Genomic DNA, 18,453 nt, shown 5'->3' with positions numbered 1-18,453 from the left:
AGACGGGCCGCGCGCCGCAGCCGCCACCATAGAGGCGCGGCGGCGGAGAGAGCGCCCCTACCGGCCGGCTGCGGGAGCGGCGCCCGCGGCCATAGAGACGCGCTTGGAGTGCCGTCCCGCCGGTCCTCCAAGGCTACGGGTCGGCAGAGGGGCGAGGCGGCCATTTTCCTCGCGCGGGGCCGCCCGATGCCCGCAAGGGTTTCTCTGGGTGCGTTTCCTGCGTCTGGGGAAATTGTGGGCAGTCTGGAGCGTCCAGGGAGGAGCCGCCGGCCTTGGAGCCACGGCGCCTTTCACGAGAGCCGCCGTGGGCTCCCCCGTGCCTGGAAATTAGTTACAGCAAAGCAGGAAAGTTATAGTGGAAAAAATAGAATCGTTATGGTTGGAAAAGAGCTTCAGGATCATCAAGTCCAACTAAATGCACATGCGCACAGAAACACAGACTGAAATGGCAGAGGGTTGTCAAGTCCCAGGCCTCCTGGCGCAGGTGCTGCTTCCTGCAATGACATCTAGCACGTTCAGATGCCTTAAGTTATTTTTCCCCCTCTGATCTAAAAGAAGGTCCTTCTGGGCTTTTTACACATCTGATAAATCTATTCTCCAGATTTAGGTTATTCATGGCAAATTATATTCTGTGTTCTGTTGTTCTTGGGCTGTGATATGTCAGCTTTCCTTGGAGCTGATAGTGCTTCCCAGGAAATTTCAGTAGCAAATATTGACTTTTCCAGCTTGGCATGGAGAAACCTTGTAACCGGAGGAGCCTTTGTGTTGCCAGCAGGACTAATACACCCTCTTGCATGAAGTGTGACCTTCGTGGTCACACTGTTGCTCTTTCCAAGCTTATATTTAACAGCCTCCGAGCAGAGGTCTTTACACAAGGGCTAATGTCAAGTAGCCAGTGTCTGGCAGGAGCCACAGATACGCGCGGTGCCTCCAAGCCACATGGGAATGGTTGTGGCAGAGGCCATTTCAACGTGTTCGAATACACCTAACATGAATACATGAGTGGTTGTGGGACACACAGAGAGAGTCTGAAATGACTGCAGAAAGAAGCACAACTCTCACAGATGTTTTTTTTCAGGATCATGGAGAAGAGAAACCAAACGATGAACCGCTTCCTCCTTTTAGTTTTCACTCGGTAAGCAGAAGTATCATTCACATTCATGATCTACAGCAGATTTAAGAAAGCAACTCCATCGAAGTAATAGTTAGGACAGGGTTATGTGACACCAAGTTCTTTAAAACGGCAGTTACTAGAGAGCAGACGAAGCCTTCAATTAATCCGGATTTTTTCCTTAATTTTAACATCCTTGAGTGTTGTCTAAGACAAAGCAATACTACAGAACCATATTACATCCCTCTCTGCTCAGCAGGATTTTGTCTTGATCAATGACCTCAGCAAGAAACCTTCTACTGATTAACTATGGTTTTAGATCAGTTGCCAAAGTTTTAGTGCTTCTTAGGAAAATTCATTTTTAGGCTCACTGTCAGGGACAGATCAACTTCAGCTGTATCAAGAGAGGAAAACCTGGCGGTGAAGAAGAGCTTGAACTGCTGGGGCTTTTATTCTCAGGTAGGTCAATGGTGCCTTTTCTTGGTATCTTACAACTGATTTCAGAATCTTGTTTAAGCTTTTGACAGTGAAATAATCAGAATTATAGAGTAACCTAGTTTTATTCCTCTGAAGGTGTGGCTGAAAATTCTGCTGTTCCTTCCCATTCATCTCAGGCTGCAATTCTCTGCCTTTGAGAGGCCAGCACAGACATGCAAGTTTGGGCAGAAGGGCTCCACCTTTATTGCAGCTCTTGTGCAGAAAGAATGTGTCAGCAGTAGCAAAATACTGCACAGTGGAGGCATTGCCTGAGCGCTGAAAAGGTGGAGGAAGAGGAATTTGGAAAAGATTACCAATCGTTGCCTGGAGAAACTATAAGTAAAGGCAAAGTTACAAATAATGAAGGTCAGACATTGTCTTCGAACTAGAAAGCATTCCATCCTAAAAACAGCAAAAGCTTTTTACACCGGGATCGTTTTATTCATCTCCCCATTGCTGACCACCAGAGGGAACTCTTGTAGTAAGATTCCCATGTGCTTGCAGCACAGAAAGCTAAAGCTGATAGCAAACTCCATCATCTCTTGTAGTTTTGTGGTTCAACTCAAAAAAAGAAGGAGATGGGGTACAAGGGTGGGACTGGGAAGAGAGAAAAAGCAGCAGTTTGTGAACCCGCAGTCAAAGCAGCCTTTTTGTACAGTGGTCTGGCAGGAGTCTGTATCAAAAATGAAGTTTGCCTTTGTAAGTGGCGTTTGCTGTGAGCCGCTGAACAGAATAGACACATTTTCTTGCCACAGTGATTTAACTCTTCTAGATTCTTGGGCTCTCAGCAAGAATCCGCAGCTGCAGCTTTTCAAATCTGTGCAAACCTCGGGCATGGAACTGTGCCAGGCACGTAATCCTGCAGCTGGCCGGTGAACATGTCAGCAGCTGGAACGGGGCTCTGGGCTCTAACTACACTGTGGTCGTCTCCTACCTACCCGGAGAGAGCACAGGATCAGCAGGGCAGGATGTTTCTGTCATAGCATTGGGAAAGCTCATATTCAACACCTTGTTTTCTCACGGACTTACTGAACAGCAGTTCCCCACCTGTGAGATGGGTATTATTTTCTCACTAGGATGTTTGGAGGGTTAATATGATCCTAATTCCTGTCAAAGGCCTATATGTTAGGATAGTTACAAGGCTTCAAAGTGCCGTGCAAGGAAGAAGAGATTCGGGCAGGCAGGCATGAGGACAGCACAGTTAAGGTTATAAGATAATAAAGTAAGGTAAGATTATAAGGTAATAAATGTAATAAACATTACATTTATTCACATGCTGCCACATGGAGGCCACACCATTGAAAAAGCACATTCCTTTCTGGATAAAGCTCACAGAACTGGAGCTGGAAAATAATTCAACATACTTTTATCCAGGCTCTACATTCACCTGGATCTTAAGGAAGACCCTGGAGAATAATCAGAAGCAGGTACTCTTGCTCCAACCTTAGATACCCCAGATGCCCCACACGCATTTCCCCGAGGCACCACTGGATCCTGTGCCCTCCGCTGTCTAAATCCCCGCGGTAGCAGGGTGAGATGATCTGGCTGAATTTACCCTTTAAACCCGGGGAAATAGAACTGAAATTCAACCACCGGTTGCTACAGAGACGGGGCCGTGAGGAGAGGCCGGCCCCGCGCTCTCCCTCGGCGGTGGCCGCGCCCCGAGGGAGAGCGGCCGCCTCCATGACCGTCCACGCTTCGCCTCAGCGCGCTCCCGCCCGCCGCGACTGCGCATGCGCACGCCCCCCGTCTCCCGCCCGGCGGAGCCGCGCGGGAAGATGACGGCGCCGCCGCGCCCGCGTCTCCCGCGTGCGGTCACATCCGGTAGGTGAGGTCAGGCCAGGGGCCGCCATTTTGGGTGGCAGGGCTGGGCGCGGAGCGGGGCCACCGGCGGCCGCGGTGGGGGGGGCGGGCAGCGAGCGCGGCCTGCGGCCCCCATGGCCGGGCAGTTCGACTCCGAGGACCAGGCGAGCTGGTACTGGGGGCGGCTGAGCCGGGCCGAGGCGGTGTCGATGCTGCAGGGGCAGCGCCACGGCACCTTCCTGGTGCGCGACTCGGGCACCATCCCCGGCGACTTCGTGCTCTCGGTGTCCGAGAGCTCCCGCGTCTCGCACTACATCGTGAACAGCCTGGGGCCGGCGGGCGGCCGGCGGGCCGGCGGCGAGGGCCCTGGGGCCCCGGGTGAGTGACTCCCCCCCCCGGGCTGGCGGAGCCCACCCAGCCCGCTCCGCCACGGCGGCCTCCCGGCCGGGGCCTCCTGTCCCTCCCGGGCTGCGCCGCTCCAGCGAAGTCGCGTTAGGCCGTACCGGCCTCCCGGGAGCGGCCTCGGAGTTAAACTGGCGCCGGAAGCGGGAGCCCCGCCGGCAGCCTCGGTGCTCGTCCCGCGCGGGTGGCCGCAGAGCCGGCATCAGCGGGCGGCGGGAGCCGCTCCCGAGAGCCCCCCGTGGAAATGTCACCCGAAGGAGCCTGCGTTAGCAGGCAGGCTTGCTTTCAGGTCACACGTCAAAGTGTGTGTTGGGTGGTTTAAGTAGCGGGAACTCCTGAGGAACAGAAAGGCTTCTTTTCTTTTTCTTTTTTTTTTTTTTTTTTTCCTTTTAAATCAGTTGTGGGTTTTTTTTAATTCCTTTTGCATCCTTTGATAAGGAGGGTTGATAGCATTCCCCATCGCCCTAAGATCTAATATGAAAAAAGTTTAAATACAACACTTGCAAACATCATTTATGTTAGAGAGAAAAACCTTTCATGAGAAATGATGTTTTTGAAAGTACAGCTGTATCTTAATTGAAGGAGAGTCCCCAGCGATCCATGGCTCTTAGATTTGTAAGTGAGAACATGGAGTTAAAAGGTAGCAGAGTCCCTGCTGGGGGAATTACTGAGTGTGTTACTAAAGCTCGTCAAGTTCTCATATTAGTGTTCACAAAGTGATGTGGGCATGTTGTAGCTCCCTTCTGAGATGCTAACTATAGAGTTTTGAGGTCTAGAAGACCTGCTATACGCTAAGAGCTCTGGCTGACTTACTTGCAGGAAAGAAAGCTTAGCACATGAACTGCTACAGAGACAGACGTTTTCTGATACAGGTATTTGTGTTTGCACCAGTATGCAGGGATGTCCCTTGCTCGGGGAAACACAGTTGGCTGTAAGTGTGTGGTTGCAAGTGGCTGTAATTTGGAAGAGTCAGAAGGATCATTTTATCCTAGGAACCTGCCATAGTTGCACAGTGCACCCAAAACATGAAAAGCTCCACAAGGAGGAAGTTAAAGGTGGCTGACTTCATCTGGAAGTAACGTGGAGATCATTACCTCCGTGGGAAGTCTAAGGGTTTACCAGAAGATCTGGGAAATTCTTCATTGCTGAATGTCTGTCAAGGCAGAGGCTTATTGTTGTCCTAGGTTTATGGAGGCTGCTTGGTGCAGGAACTGCTGTGCAAAATGCTGGATTGAAGTTACGTAGAACAAAGAAGGTTACCAGGATAGTCCCCTGTGGAATACAGTCTGCTGGTCTTTTAAAGATAGTAGTGAAGGAGGACACAGATATTTAGTGCCAGTCACTTTGATGGACTGTTGTTTTTTGCAGAGCAACTCCTCTCTGGAGAAACAGAAGCAGTATTTTAGAAATATAAATGTATTATTGAATGCATGCTCAAACTACTGGAATACTGCTTCAGTAAATAGCTACTCTACTTTTCGTTTCTTTTTTTTTTTTTTTTTAAACATCTTTAACCTCCATGAAGTTTTGTGATATTTGTTGGATTGGTTCATGTTATGGGTGTTTTAACTTCATTGGGTTTTGTTTTTATTGCTAAATGTCCCATTGGTTGTTGTTTTCTGTCTTAAGTGTTTGTCTGTGCTAGAAAAGTACACACTGTTGTAGCTGTGTAGACCTTTGGCATAATAGGGTTAATCTATAGCAAAAATAATTACATTTTAGTTGTCCTTTTTCTTTACTTTTTTCCCCTCCCCTCGCACTCTGGATGTTATATGAATATGGGTGATATCTGCATCACAGATATCATATTTCTATGATGAAGTTTTAGTGATTTGAAATCTCTGTACAGAAGTTACTGTCTTCTCACTCTCAAGCTAATGAAACGAATAATAGAAAAACAGATTTTCTTTCGGAAAAATATAGCTGGAGGGAGGATGTTTGGGAATGGGAGGGAGATGCAGCCCTTGGTAGAAGATACAAGAGGATTTCATGCTTGGATAGGGAAGGTAATGCACTAAAGCAAGGTAAATGTTTGCCAATTGTCGTGTTTATATATTGTCATCAAGTTTTTGTCATTATTGTCATATTGTCACTATGGTATAACTTTTCTTAAGAACTGAATGTATTGGGAAAATGCCTTTTTCGCACTGTGAAATCTGAATTGACAGATCAGGTTCTTCATTCCAATTTTTGTTAGTTTCTGTTAAGCACACAATTTCAGGAGTACTTAAAGTTTGCCATGTGCAGATGAAACTTAAGAATCCAGCTTCAATACAGAATGAATGAGATGAGGAGCTTTGTCTTCCCTAATATAAAAAATCTTAGTGTGCCGTAAAAGTGAAATATTCTCTTCTATTTCCAAGTTATTAAAAAGATCCTTAGTTTAATTTTGTGTTTCTTTATCTTAAATGTGGACATCATCATGGTAGTGGACTATAAAGGAAATATTTCAATGCATCATATGTTTGCAATTTGACTGATGGATCCAGGCTAAAAATGTAAGAAATGCGCTAAAGCAAAATGCCTAAAATATCTGAAGTAAAACATATTTCCTGTTGAAAGCACAATGTGACAAATTCGGAAACCTTATGGAGTCATAAAATTTGTCTCTGAAGTAGGAAAGTATGACCAACACAGTGTAAAAGATGGTGCTTTCTGAAGGTGTGTGTTTCAAGAATAGACTTCCTAACTTAAACTTTTATATCACTTCCACTGTGATTTCATAAAATTCAGATGGTACTTCCTGGAATCGTGTAAACTTTACTCAATGATATCCATACCTAGCTGTTTGTATAATGAAATTACTTTAGATACAAGTGAGGAATATGCTTTAACTTGGACATTTCTTATAATTTTTTAAGATCTCAAATTCTTGAGAAGATCTCAAAGTTGCTGGAAGCTTTGGAAGTGTATGAACTCAGCTAGGGCGGAGTGAGGAAGAAAGGAGATACTTCCCTGTGATTCAAAGGAGTTGTTTTACAGAGATGAGTAGCTCTGCTACAGGGGCAAGCTGAGCACCTACTCTTTCTTTGGCTGTGCAGAGTTGGGGAGGAGGGAAGAGAACATCTGGTGCTTTTTGCTTGTCCAACTTCAGTAGGAAATGACTAAAGTTTCTCCACTATCTAGACTTGCGTTTACATATGTTCTCCTCTTCCTGAAGGCCCTCAGAAGATGCAGACAGTATGCTGCTAGAAATTACGCCTTCAAGAAACATGTCCCAGGATTTTGGGGGAAAATAAATGGAGAATTTACCACCTACTTGATAAGCTGTGGCTGTATTTTATTCCCAACCTGCATTTTAAAGTATTTTAAACTATCTTTTAAATGTTTAGTCTCACTCTTTCCTCACAGTGGTTCAAAGTAGGTTCTTCCTCTTAGAGTCCAACTGAGGTTTTATCCAGCTACTTTTGGCAGCCTTTTCAGACTGTTACGCATTAATTCAACAGGACTGTTTTCAGCTCCTTGCTGTAAGGTTCATTTGAACCTCTTAAACATTTCCAGTCCCATCAAAACAAAAAATAAATCTTTATTCATCCTGCTGATGAATGTTCCTGTTGAAGTGCTTGTTTCCTATGAGTTTAAACTTTTTCTGTGTACAGTTATCTTGCTGGAGGCAAAAATCTTAACCTACTGACTCAGTTTGTAGCAGGTTTTGCAAAGGTAAGCTCCAGATTTGTCATGAGAAATCAGTTCCATGTCAATACTCTGCTAAAGTAACTTTGGTCATTAGGGAACTGTTCTTCTCCCATGTGACTTCTCTGAAAATCTCTGGTATTCTGACACATTTGTACTTTCTATGACTTTTTCTTTTGATATGTGTCAATGTTAAGTTTAAAGGCTCCCATATATAAAATAACAGATACACACACATTTCTGTGTGAAGCTTGGTATCTCTGTCACTTCTTGTAAACATGTCTTCCCACTGTGTCCCACTGCTCACTGTATAGCTGAAGTCCAACATTGCCGAGTGTTTGTGTGTTAAATGCTTAGATTGTGAACTCAAGCTATTTTGAAGCAGTGTAGGGATGTATTTTGGCTGCATAGGTGGCACCTACTGTAGGAGCACAGAGCTAAGAGCTGCCACCAGGTGAAATTTCAGAGCTCTTGCTACTTCCAGAGCTGAGTTACGTTTCACCAAAAAAGTTGCTTTTGGTCTTTGTTCTTTTTCAGGTAGCCCATTGTTTTCATGGTAATATATTGTGCTTTGGGAGAATAACAAGGAATCTTACTCCTCTTTTATGCCCCGTTCACACTTCCTACTGATATTTACAGCAACTTCCTTATCTATTGGTAGCATTTTTGTTTTGTATTTTATTAGCATATGATTTTGTTTCTTGGCTCATTGCAGTTGCACTGGTTTCTTTTCAGAGTCTTTCAGCCCTGCCAGTATGTTCAAATGTGCATTTTTCCCATTACTTAATTCTACTTCTTTGAATTTCCGGTAACCAGCTTCCCTGATGTTCGAGTTCCTTCAGGGTACTTTAAAACTTATTTATTGAGTGTTTGTCAATGTTTATCTTATAGAATCCGGTTTCACTATTGGAATCCTTTTTCGCTCCCTTGAAGGAATTTCTTGTAGCATTAGCATTCCATGCTGACAGTGCTACTTTGAAGGTTGTTTTGGATCCGTGACAGCTTGAAGAATTCTGCTAGCTTTCTGCTTGAGTTAAGTCTCAGAATGGTTAGATATTCCCTGCAGAGAAACAGACTTGCAAAGGAAGCCTCTCATTCTTTCTAGAGGAGTTACTCATTAAAGCATAAATCTTTTCCTCTCCCTTGCCCTCCTCCACTCTTCCACAGTTCTTCCCATAACTGATCACACAGTGTATAGCATGGTGGAAATACAGCATCTTGCATATGTTCTTTTTTTCCCCCAACTAAGCCTGAAGAACACTACATTGGAAAAAAAAAATAAAGAACTGGTTGAAAACTGAAATGAGTATTGATACTTTCATACTTACGTCTCCAGTATGAACACGATCAATTTCAATATATTTCAGGATCAGTTAATGTGTAACTTATGCTCTATTTAATATGCAGAAAAACTAGAAGATTTGAGATTAAAAGATTATTTTGACCATTCACACAAGTTTGCTATTCTAAGCTGTTTTCTTAGTGGCAGTGTCTCTAACTCAAGGTTTGTTACAACATGTAAATGAAAAGTACTGCAGTGTTGTCTTTTTGAAACAAAATTAAAATGTGAAGGGAAAAGTGTGGGGTGGTTTTTTTTGTTTGTTTGTTTTTTAATCACCTTCTTGGAATAATACCAAAATTTAATTTGCTTTCTAGATTTAGAATGTAGAACAATAAAAAAGGAAATGTCTTGTAGTGAAAACTGCATATGTGCCTTGGAAACTCAGATATTCTAACTTTATCTGTGGGGTTTGTATAACATCCAAGGAAGCAGAATACTTTTTTCCTACTTAATGAAGTTTGACAGTGCCAAATCATTTGTCTGTTGTATACTTTTTCCCCATCTTTGACAAAACCTGTGCAATGAAACTATCTGCAGGATTAGAATAGTGTTTTCTTTGATTAAAAAGGTGCAGAAGAGCGTTACTTTGCTGCCACACTAAACCAACTGGTAATTACAGATTTTTTGAATATTGGCAAGTCCCAAACTATGACTATTTGCAAGTAATTTTGATTATTAAGAATTGTCCTTCCATTTTCACATCACATAGACTAGACATGATGAATGTTGATGGTCCGGAGGTGAGCATTCTGCATTAAATCGCCTATCTGTGAATATACTGCTTAAGTGTTTAGTTTACAGTTGTCACTGCTGTATACTCTGTTGATACATTGCCTTCTTTTTTTTCCAGGGCTGAATCCCACCAGATTTCGAATAGGCGACCAGGAGTTTGATTCTTTGCCATCTTTACTAGAATTCTACAAAATACACTATTTGGATACTACAACCTTGATAGAACCAATTTCCCGATCTAGGCAGAATAGCGGCGTTATCCTCAGACAGGAGGAGGCCGAATATGTGCGAGCTCTCTTTGACTTTAATGGAAACGATGAAGAAGATCTTCCATTTAAGAAAGGAGACATACTGAAAATCCGGGATAAACCTGAAGAGCAATGGTGGAATGCAGAAGACAAGGAAGGAAAGAGGGGAATGATACCTGTTCCTTACGTGGAGAAGTGTAGACCTTCCTCTGCTTCAGTATCTACTCTGATTGGAGGTAACCAGGATAGTTCCCACCCACAACCACTGGGTGGGCCGGAGCCAGGGCCCTATGCCCAGCCCAGCATCAACACTCCGCTCCCTAACCTTCAGAATGGCCCTATTTATGCCCGGGTTATCCAGAAGCGAGTCCCTAATGCCTACGACAAGACAGCCTTGGCTTTGGAGGTACATAATGGGCAAAACTTAGAAGGAAGAGATCTGTTCAAGGGCTTTCCCTTTCAATCACATTATAGTTTTGTAGGAATAAGAAAGAAAAATATTGTTAAACTGATTTTGCATCATGATTAATAAGTTATGGATAAAAGATTTTGTTTTTGAAATTAATAAGTGACTAGGAAAGCATTTGATTATTATAACCTGTTTAGCTACTGAATCAGTATCCTGTCTTTTGTCAAGTGTCACTAACATAAGTGTTTCCATCCATGTTTTCACTTCTAAAGTCTTTCTGTTTTATGGGGGAGGGAGAGGGAGTGGTGTGGTATGTCTGAGCCTATGTTTACTGTTGATTGCCTCACCCCAGTCTTTAAAGGTGTGCTGTTTTTTTTCTCTAATCTCAGATAAGTGTGTTTTAAAAGCAATCGGTGGAAGCATTGATAGGTCTCTTTAAAATTACACAAAGATGATGAGGATCACACTGAGTTTTATAGTAAGACCTTGACCTCAAGCAGAAAGTTGCATTGTTTTTAGTTTGTTGAGTAGGAACATACATTACTACTCATTAGGGAGGTCTCCTGTAAAGCAATGATTGATGGAGTATGATTTGTAATAAAATGGTGAGTTTCCCTGGGGTTGATTCACTTCCTCATACAATTAAATACTTGTACATGCCTTTTTTGATATTTCCTCTTAAAAGGGGAATAGAATGCTCTATCTCTAGGCATCAGATAGTTATCCCCCAAGTCACATTTGAGGAAATTGAATCTAAGGTATTCTCAGTGGCAGACCTTTCCCTTAGGATGATATGTAAATTATATCCTTTAATCTAGGCTTTCTTTGAGCTAAAGGCTCTGGAATTTCCTGATACCTAATTGACTTCCTGTTTATATAACATTTTAAGTACTTGGGGAAAAACAGTTTCTGTGCTGAGTCAGAGTATCTCCCCTCCAGTCTCAAAATACTAAGTTTAACCTTCCATAGTATAAAATGCATGTTGGTACTTCAGAGCAGTGGTAAGTGTACGTATTTCTCAAGTATAGAGTTAGCAAAAGTAGCACAATCTACAGATATGATAACTGATTTTTAGCTCATGAGGTATAAAGTTGCTTTGTAAGTTATAAGTATATATGTTACAAGTATAATTTGTCTAGGCAGCAATGTGAATACAGTCTGAGTTACTCTATGTTCTGTTACGTTTCTGAATCAAAAGCATTCAGTACTTTGGGGGGATTAAGAAGTGTGCATTGATATTCATGCCAAATCACATGCTTTTGTGGGAACATACACAGATTTTAACCCTCAGACTTTCAAGCAGCCTAAAATGACCTCTTTTTTTTTTTTTTTTTTCCCCTCACTCTCCTAATCCATCCACCTCCTGAAGTTTACATGGGGACTATTACAATTACCAACTTTTGGGTTTTGTTCAAGATGTTGGAGATCATGTCTTGGCATATTTACCAAAATATTTTGGTTTATTTTATGGGTTTTGTTTTTAAGCTTTTATTGACTCCAGTGAACTATCAGTGTTCTCTTAAGCTTAACTTTGCCTTTGCTTTCACATAAAGCAGGACTTCAGCAGAACACTTTAACACTCCCAAGCTGCCCAGCAGTTTGGTAGAATGGAGTGAAACAGGGAGAGTCAGAAAATATTGGAAGTGTAGGTTGTTTTAAGTGAAAGTGAAAGCCTTTCCACGCTGAAGAGCAGCCTTTTATTGCCACAGCTGATCTTCTATTATCCTAATCCTCTTATCAACTCTCACATACTGTCAGTTATGTTGTGCTTAGAACGTCCAGTTTCATGGAGAGCATCATCTCTTTTCTACACTAACTTGTACCGCTAGTGTCTTTTACTGACTTCTACTGATCAGCTTTAAATGTTTGAGAGAGAGGAATTCAAAAGTATGAATCCTGACCTGTATCCTGACTCTGTGTCAGAATATAAGATTTGTGCTGTCTTTCTACCTTTGCATTGGAGCACTGTCCTTTGTAGAACCTGCAGCCTTAAATACCTATTTGCAGACTTAAAGATTTGTATTTTATTACAAGTCTTATAAATGGAGGTGGTTATCACTGATTCTAATAGACCTTCCTAGCTTTCTTCCTTTCTTTATCATTTAAAATCATGTTAGTTGCTTTCAAGGTCTGTACAGGGGAGGGGGAAAAAAAAGCAATGTGCACTTCTTTCTCCAAATATTTCTTCATCCAGTCTGTCTAACTGCTGTTCTATGTTGTCTCCTTCCTTTTTTCTTTTTTTTTTTTTTTTCACATTCTATTTCACTTTGTGGCATTCCTGTTCTACTTGAGATCTCTTTCTTAAATGACTTGATAGAAAGCATTATATAAGTTTTGTCAGTCCATTTTTGCCAAGGCCTCTTAACTATAAATTGAGTTTTTTTCCCCAAAATGAGAACTCTTAATCTTAAACCTGCCAGTATGCATAAGTGGAGGTGGAGCCCATGGGTTACTTTAGGCAGATAGATCCTTCACATCAAACTTTTATTTTTTTTTCATTTTGAACCAAACTACAAAGAGCATATCTGTACTGATCCATTAAGTTAAAGTTGACATGGTTTCCAAGAGCTAAGGATGGAGGATCAGGGCAAATGATGTTCTAATCAAGGCTGTGCTGCATTATGGGAACCACTTTTAACATTTTTATCTTTTATTTGGCTTTTTGCTTGTAATTAGACCTATTCAAGGAGTTTAGAGAGTCTGTTTTTACTTAGAGGGAAGAAAAATACCAATGTGGTAAATGACTGGAAAAAATATCTTGCCTTTTTCACTACAGTGTTTAAAAGAGTGTATTTTCTTTGTAACAGTAGTAGAGCTCTACCATTTTGACCTTACCAAAGGGGAGTACCTGCAATAAAACTACTTCATATGGAAGGCTTCACATGAAGCTTTATTTTGCTTTGGAACATATGGATTATATTTGGTTTTAAAATTTCTGATGAAGATTGGGATCGATCTGACCATGTAGCAGGGTGCAAGTGCTTTACTTGAGAACCCTTCTTGGTGGAATGATGCACAATAGACTACTGATACCATAAGTCAACACTAAAATTAGGGAGAATTCAGTGAACAGCTATCTTTGGTCTAAAAGCTGACAAGTCCTGCAATTGTAGTAAGTAGTTTTGCAGAAGCCTGTACCTAATCTTCAGGAGAGTATCTGAAATGCAAAGTAGAATGTAGTGTTCCAAAGCAGATCTAGAAAGGCCTGTAAGTTATCAAGGAAGTCATGGAGCCACTTTGTTAAGTTAGCTTGTATGAAATGTTCACATGACACATACTTTCTTAAAAATCAGTCCTGCTTCAGTTGATTATATATATATATTTATGTACATATAAACAGAATGTGAACAAAAGGAAAATGACTCCAAAATAAATAAAAAATTCAATTCCTGTAAAGATGGAAATAAAAAACACTAGGAGGAATGACCCTGTGACAAAGTTAAAACAGTGAATGTGTTAGGTAATTTTTTTAGTTTTGCTGTAAATAAAAATAATTGAAGTAAAGTTATAAAAGATCAATTAGAAAAAAAAAGAGCTCTTCTAGCTTGAAAAATACTACAATACAGGGCCACTTGTATAGCACACAGATACTGGCAAGCCTCACTTTAATCACTGATGTTACATAGATATCTCGTGCTGTTGGTCTGATGGACAAGATGACAAACTTTGGGTTTTTTTTTTTCTGTTAGTTTGGAGCTTATGTTCTTATTTTAGAAGCTCATGCAAGGATTATATTCAGATCTGAAACCTTTTAAGATTATCTAGTGTAGTATTCTTGTAACAGTTGTGCTTAGGAAATAAAAGTTGATGTATTGCTCTGCTGGACTTTTTCCTGGGTGCAAAACTCCCAGTGAGCAGTAGCAAATTATACGTAATGCAAGGTTTATGAAGAGCAGAACTAGCATTTAGTACAAGAAAAGCTTCATTTTGGCCTGTAGCAAACATATAAGAGGATTTTTTCTTCAAAATCTGATTCATGAAAGTGTCTATACCGGTGTTTACCAAAAAAAAAACCCAAAAGATAGCAAGAGTCTCCAGTGTAGCTCTCATCGCTAGATAAGTAACTCTCAGAGGCATAGGAGATTAATTAAATGCCCATGTAATGTTTTGAATTTATGAATTGTTAAAAACAGTTCTGGCAAAAGATTGCAAATGATTAAAACCTGTAAAGCTAACAGACTAACATTTTAATTTGTTTTCCTTGTTCTTCTCTCACTGCCTAGAAGGTGAGAATAAAGAGATTCTGTGTTGGGTCACAGTGTTGAGCATCTTTGTAACTAGTGATTGTATATTCAGGGAATCTTTGGATGAAATGCAGTAAGGCTGAGACTTTATAGTGTTGAGAGATGTAAATGGAGAATATAACTCTCTGCAGTATTCTGCATCCTGTGACCCAGGAAGTGTTCTGAAAACCTTTCTATGTTACATTGTAAATAAGAGTATTGATTAGATTGTGCATGGAGGGGAAGAAATACAGCTGGTTGGGCAACTTTCAAAATGAAAATTGAGGAACTTTTTAGCTTCCAGATTTATTTTATACACCTGAAAACCACCCCATCTTAATGAAATTGCTTGTCTAGTACAAGCAGAATGCAAACGTCTTTATCAATTCTGCCAATTCCATGTATTGTGGTGGAGACTGATCTGTCAAATCCCAAGCATCCGAAAAGGCTCTGAAACATATTGGTGTTGGCTTGCAAATTTTCAACTTAGTTCTTATTTAAAATAGGTATACTACTTTCTCTTCATACTCTCTTCTTAAGTGAATAACATAAGGTAGGCTGCTGTATTGAAAATGGTTAAGATTAAAATCCTTCTTTTTTTTTTTTTGTTTTTTTTTTAGCCGTTAAATTGCTTCAACAATGCTCTGTTCCGTATTAAAATAGCCATTCTCAAGACCGTTGGTAATTGCCCTTACCTGTTTTTGTTAATAGAAGCATCTCTGATGTACTTGGAGGTATAAGACTCCAGAGGGAAGGGTAGCAGATCACTGTATGTGAACTTTGTGGTCTAATGCTTACTTATTTCTTATTCTATAGGTCGGTGAGCTTGTAAAGGTCACAAAGATTAATGTGAGTGGTCAGTGGGAAGGAGAATGTAATGGTAAATGTGGTCACTTTCCATTCACACATGTCCGCCTGCTGGATCAACAGAATCCTGATGAGGACTTCAGCTGAGTGTGGCTCAACAGTTTCGCTTGCAGATGGGAACAATCTCAACTTGTTTTAATGCGGATGCCATCAAGACTATGTTCTGACAGATGTTGAAAGCGGTATTGCTTGCGTAAGCATTCTGATGATAACCTGCAAACCCCTGGGACTGAACACCACCATTCCTTAATCAAGGGTCATGTAATTCAGGGTACGACAGTAGATAACTTGTGTGTCAAGTGGCAGAACTAGTACATGATTATAGGTTGTAATGCCTGCTTATGTCCATGAGCACAGCAGACTGGACCTTGCCAGCAGCATCAGTTGGAGAAGGCAGTAACATAGATGCTATTACAGCATTTATAGCTCTCTCCAGTCCTATTTCCTGTGTTGCTTCTTCCTCAGGCAATAAACATCAACCGTAGACAATTCAATGTGTAGGTAGAAATTCCACAAATTTATCCTGGAGCTTTCTCCATTTTTTTTTCCATTCTGAATTCTCTGTCCTAGAAAAGCTATGTGTAGTGCTCTGCATGGTGAGTTAACTGCACACATTACAGGTTTTTTAAAGCACATTGGGGACAGCTGTATGATTTAGAGATGCTTACCATTTTAATGGTAAATGACAGATCAAATCAACCTCAGAATTCTCTAAGTTTGTGGACACTAGATTTGATTTCTTCAGTACTGTTGATGCTTCAAACATAGCAGCTGATTTAAATTAAAATTTTTGATAACACAGCAGTATCTCTCTTACCCACAAATATAAGGCTTATGGAAGTGTAAACGTCCATATCAGTGCTGAAAAATGTGCACTTTAATGCATAGCTTTAAAGCAGTGTTTGATTCACTAAATATACTAAAATATTGGCACTGCTTTCAGATAAAATTGAATTAGGTAGGGCCAGTTTAATATTTTTTAGAGTTTTTCATATTCTTACATGTTACTGTACAAATCAGTGTCAAACATGGTGAACTGACAAACCAAATATGGCTTTTATTTTAAAGTTACTCTGGGGGCTCTACTGGTTTAATTCCCATTTGTAAAAATATCTGATAGTTAATTCATGAGGATTTTATTTTTAATAAACTAATGAAAAATACCTGTGTGCTTCTGGATTGATTCTCAAAAGGCATAATAGAATAATTACAGTTTCATAGTTCATAATGAAAATCAGTGCATTGAATAGTGATATTGTGCACTGCTTGATTTGCTTTCTCGTGCTGTTCTTCTCATTATCTGGTTTGCTCTAGTATAAATCAGAATGGATTCAGTAAGTTTTGTAAACTAAAATTAAACACTGAAGTTACTATCCCTTGTCTGTACCCAAATGCGACACTCTAGTGACCAAACTTAAGCAAATCAGTTTTGTAACTTTGATTGCTTTGTAATCCATACAGAACAGTTTTTGTAAATAGCATTAAACCGAAAACATTTTTTTGGTCAATAGAAACCGTGTGACTAGAATGTCTCATTGGCTGTAAATGCTGCGAGGACTAGTTCTCACTGCAGAGGCTATTGCTGCAAGGCATGAACCCATAAAACAGAATACTGGTAACACTTTACCTCAGAACTGTGTAACATGCTGGAAATAACACTTGCTCTATTTAAGTACTAGTTGTTTTACTTCAGAACTAACTCATCAGCAAGTCTGACCAAGTTTCAGGTAATGGGCACCCAGTAATACTGTAGACTATTGCCAGTGTACATGAATCGTACTTTTCCGTCACCAATGTTCTAAGCACTACAAAAGATTATTAGAAAACTGACAGTGGGTCTGTTTGGTGTTTTTTTTTTTTTTTTTTTTTTTTTTTTTTTTTTTTTTGTGGCAATGTTCTGAGAAGAATGGTAACAGGGTAATTGCAGTGCTATTCTAGCTTGGATTGCTATTCTGGTGAAGATGATATGCCAGTCTTTAATTGTGGAATCACTTTTAGCTTAGTACAAAGTCTACTTCGGAGGAAAAATGGAGGAACTCTAGGTTCAGTAACACATTGATTTTTTTTTAAAGTCTAATTTGTATTTTTCCTCTGATATTTAATGCAACAGAATTTTCAGTAGTCATAGTCGTTACGTACAGACTTGCATACTAAGCTTATCAGTTTGCCCATATATGCTTATATTTTTCTTCAGGTATTGCATAAGCAGCCTAATGAACTGTGTTCTTCAAATAACACAGTTTGTTCTGAAGGATTTTTTTTTCCAATCACAATTAATGAAAGTCCCTGTGTTTGTAATTTTCCAGTCAGCAGTTATTTTAAGATACCAAAACTTTTATTTTCTTTCTGAAAGGAATTTTATTATGCAAACCTTGCATTTTTACTATGAAAACAAATCAAATTGTTAACTAGCAAATACTCAGAAAACTTTGTAGATTTTTTTTCGTGAAGACTGTATAAATTGCAATATTTGTACACTTTGAGAGAGCAGAAAAAGTAACTAGAGGAGTCTTAATAGTTGCTGTTGCACTAGAATTCAAAGTTCTTGTCAAGCGGTTTTTCTTAGTCATCTGGTACATTATGCAACCGTTTTCCACTATTCTGTTTTAAGCTGAAATGTGATTCTGTTTCATAGGTGATAGAAGTTACTATGTTTGCTTTTGTACAAAATAGACATTTCAACTTATTGAACTCTTAAAAGAAAGTAGCTAGAACATATGTTCCTGTTTATGGAGAAATCCTCTTGTGGCCTTTGTTCCTCTTCTGTTTGTTCCTTCTCCCCAATGCGTGCAAAAAAATCATTGCTCAGAATGTTGGTCACAATCTTTTGTCTCTACTTGGCTGTGTTTTTTTGGTCTATTGTGCATAGGCAGGTGTTAGAACTAGAATAATCATTTCTAGAAACACCGTGAAAGCAGAATGCTCAATTACACTGTGTTCTTCTGGTGCATTTACACATAATATCACACTAAAAGTACAACTGGCTGCTATGTTTTTTTTTTTTAATATATATTTCATTTTGGTAAACCCCAGCCTTTTTACTAATATTTGACCTGGTTAAATCTTGTTAATCTGTTTGAATTGTATTTGTTAATAATGCAAATATTTCTAATCATCTTAAGAATAAAACACTTTTTTTTTAAATGGTTGTGAGGAAGGATTCTAACCAAACCAGTTTGAAGAAAAATATGAACATGTGCCATTGT

The 18,453-nt window shown here is 40.2% G+C and overlaps 1 protein-coding gene across 2 annotated transcripts; it reads left to right on the top strand.

The window, feature by feature from the left end:
• Positions 1–3,476: 3,476 nt before the first annotated feature.
• Positions 3,477–17,010, top strand: CRK (CRK proto-oncogene, adaptor protein). Of its 2 annotated transcripts, none has more exons than XM_026047767.1 (3): positions 3,477–3,769; positions 9,619–10,154; positions 15,197–17,010. In XM_026047767.1, exons 1-3 carry the CDS (start codon positions 3,526–3,528, stop codon positions 15,332–15,334), a joined length of 918 nt encoding a protein of 305 aa, XP_025903552.1. In that variant the 5' UTR covers positions 3,477–3,525; the 3' UTR covers positions 15,335–17,010. The 2 variants fall into 2 exon arrangements, with proteins under 2 accessions (XP_025903552.1, XP_025903553.1); XM_026047768.1 differs by having other exon boundaries at positions 3,526–3,769; positions 9,619–9,984; positions 15,197–15,563.
• Positions 17,011–18,453: the final 1,443 nt, after the last annotated feature.

Source organism: Nothoprocta perdicaria, unplaced genomic scaffold (assembly GCF_003342845.1).
Source record: "Nothoprocta perdicaria isolate Ctin4 unplaced genomic scaffold, notPer1 scaffold_50, whole genome shotgun sequence".
Taxonomy (NCBI): domain Eukaryota; kingdom Metazoa; phylum Chordata; class Aves; order Tinamiformes; family Tinamidae; genus Nothoprocta; species Nothoprocta perdicaria.
The sequence above is the reverse complement of the archived record's forward strand: the minus strand, read 5'-3'. Positions and strand labels throughout refer to the sequence as shown.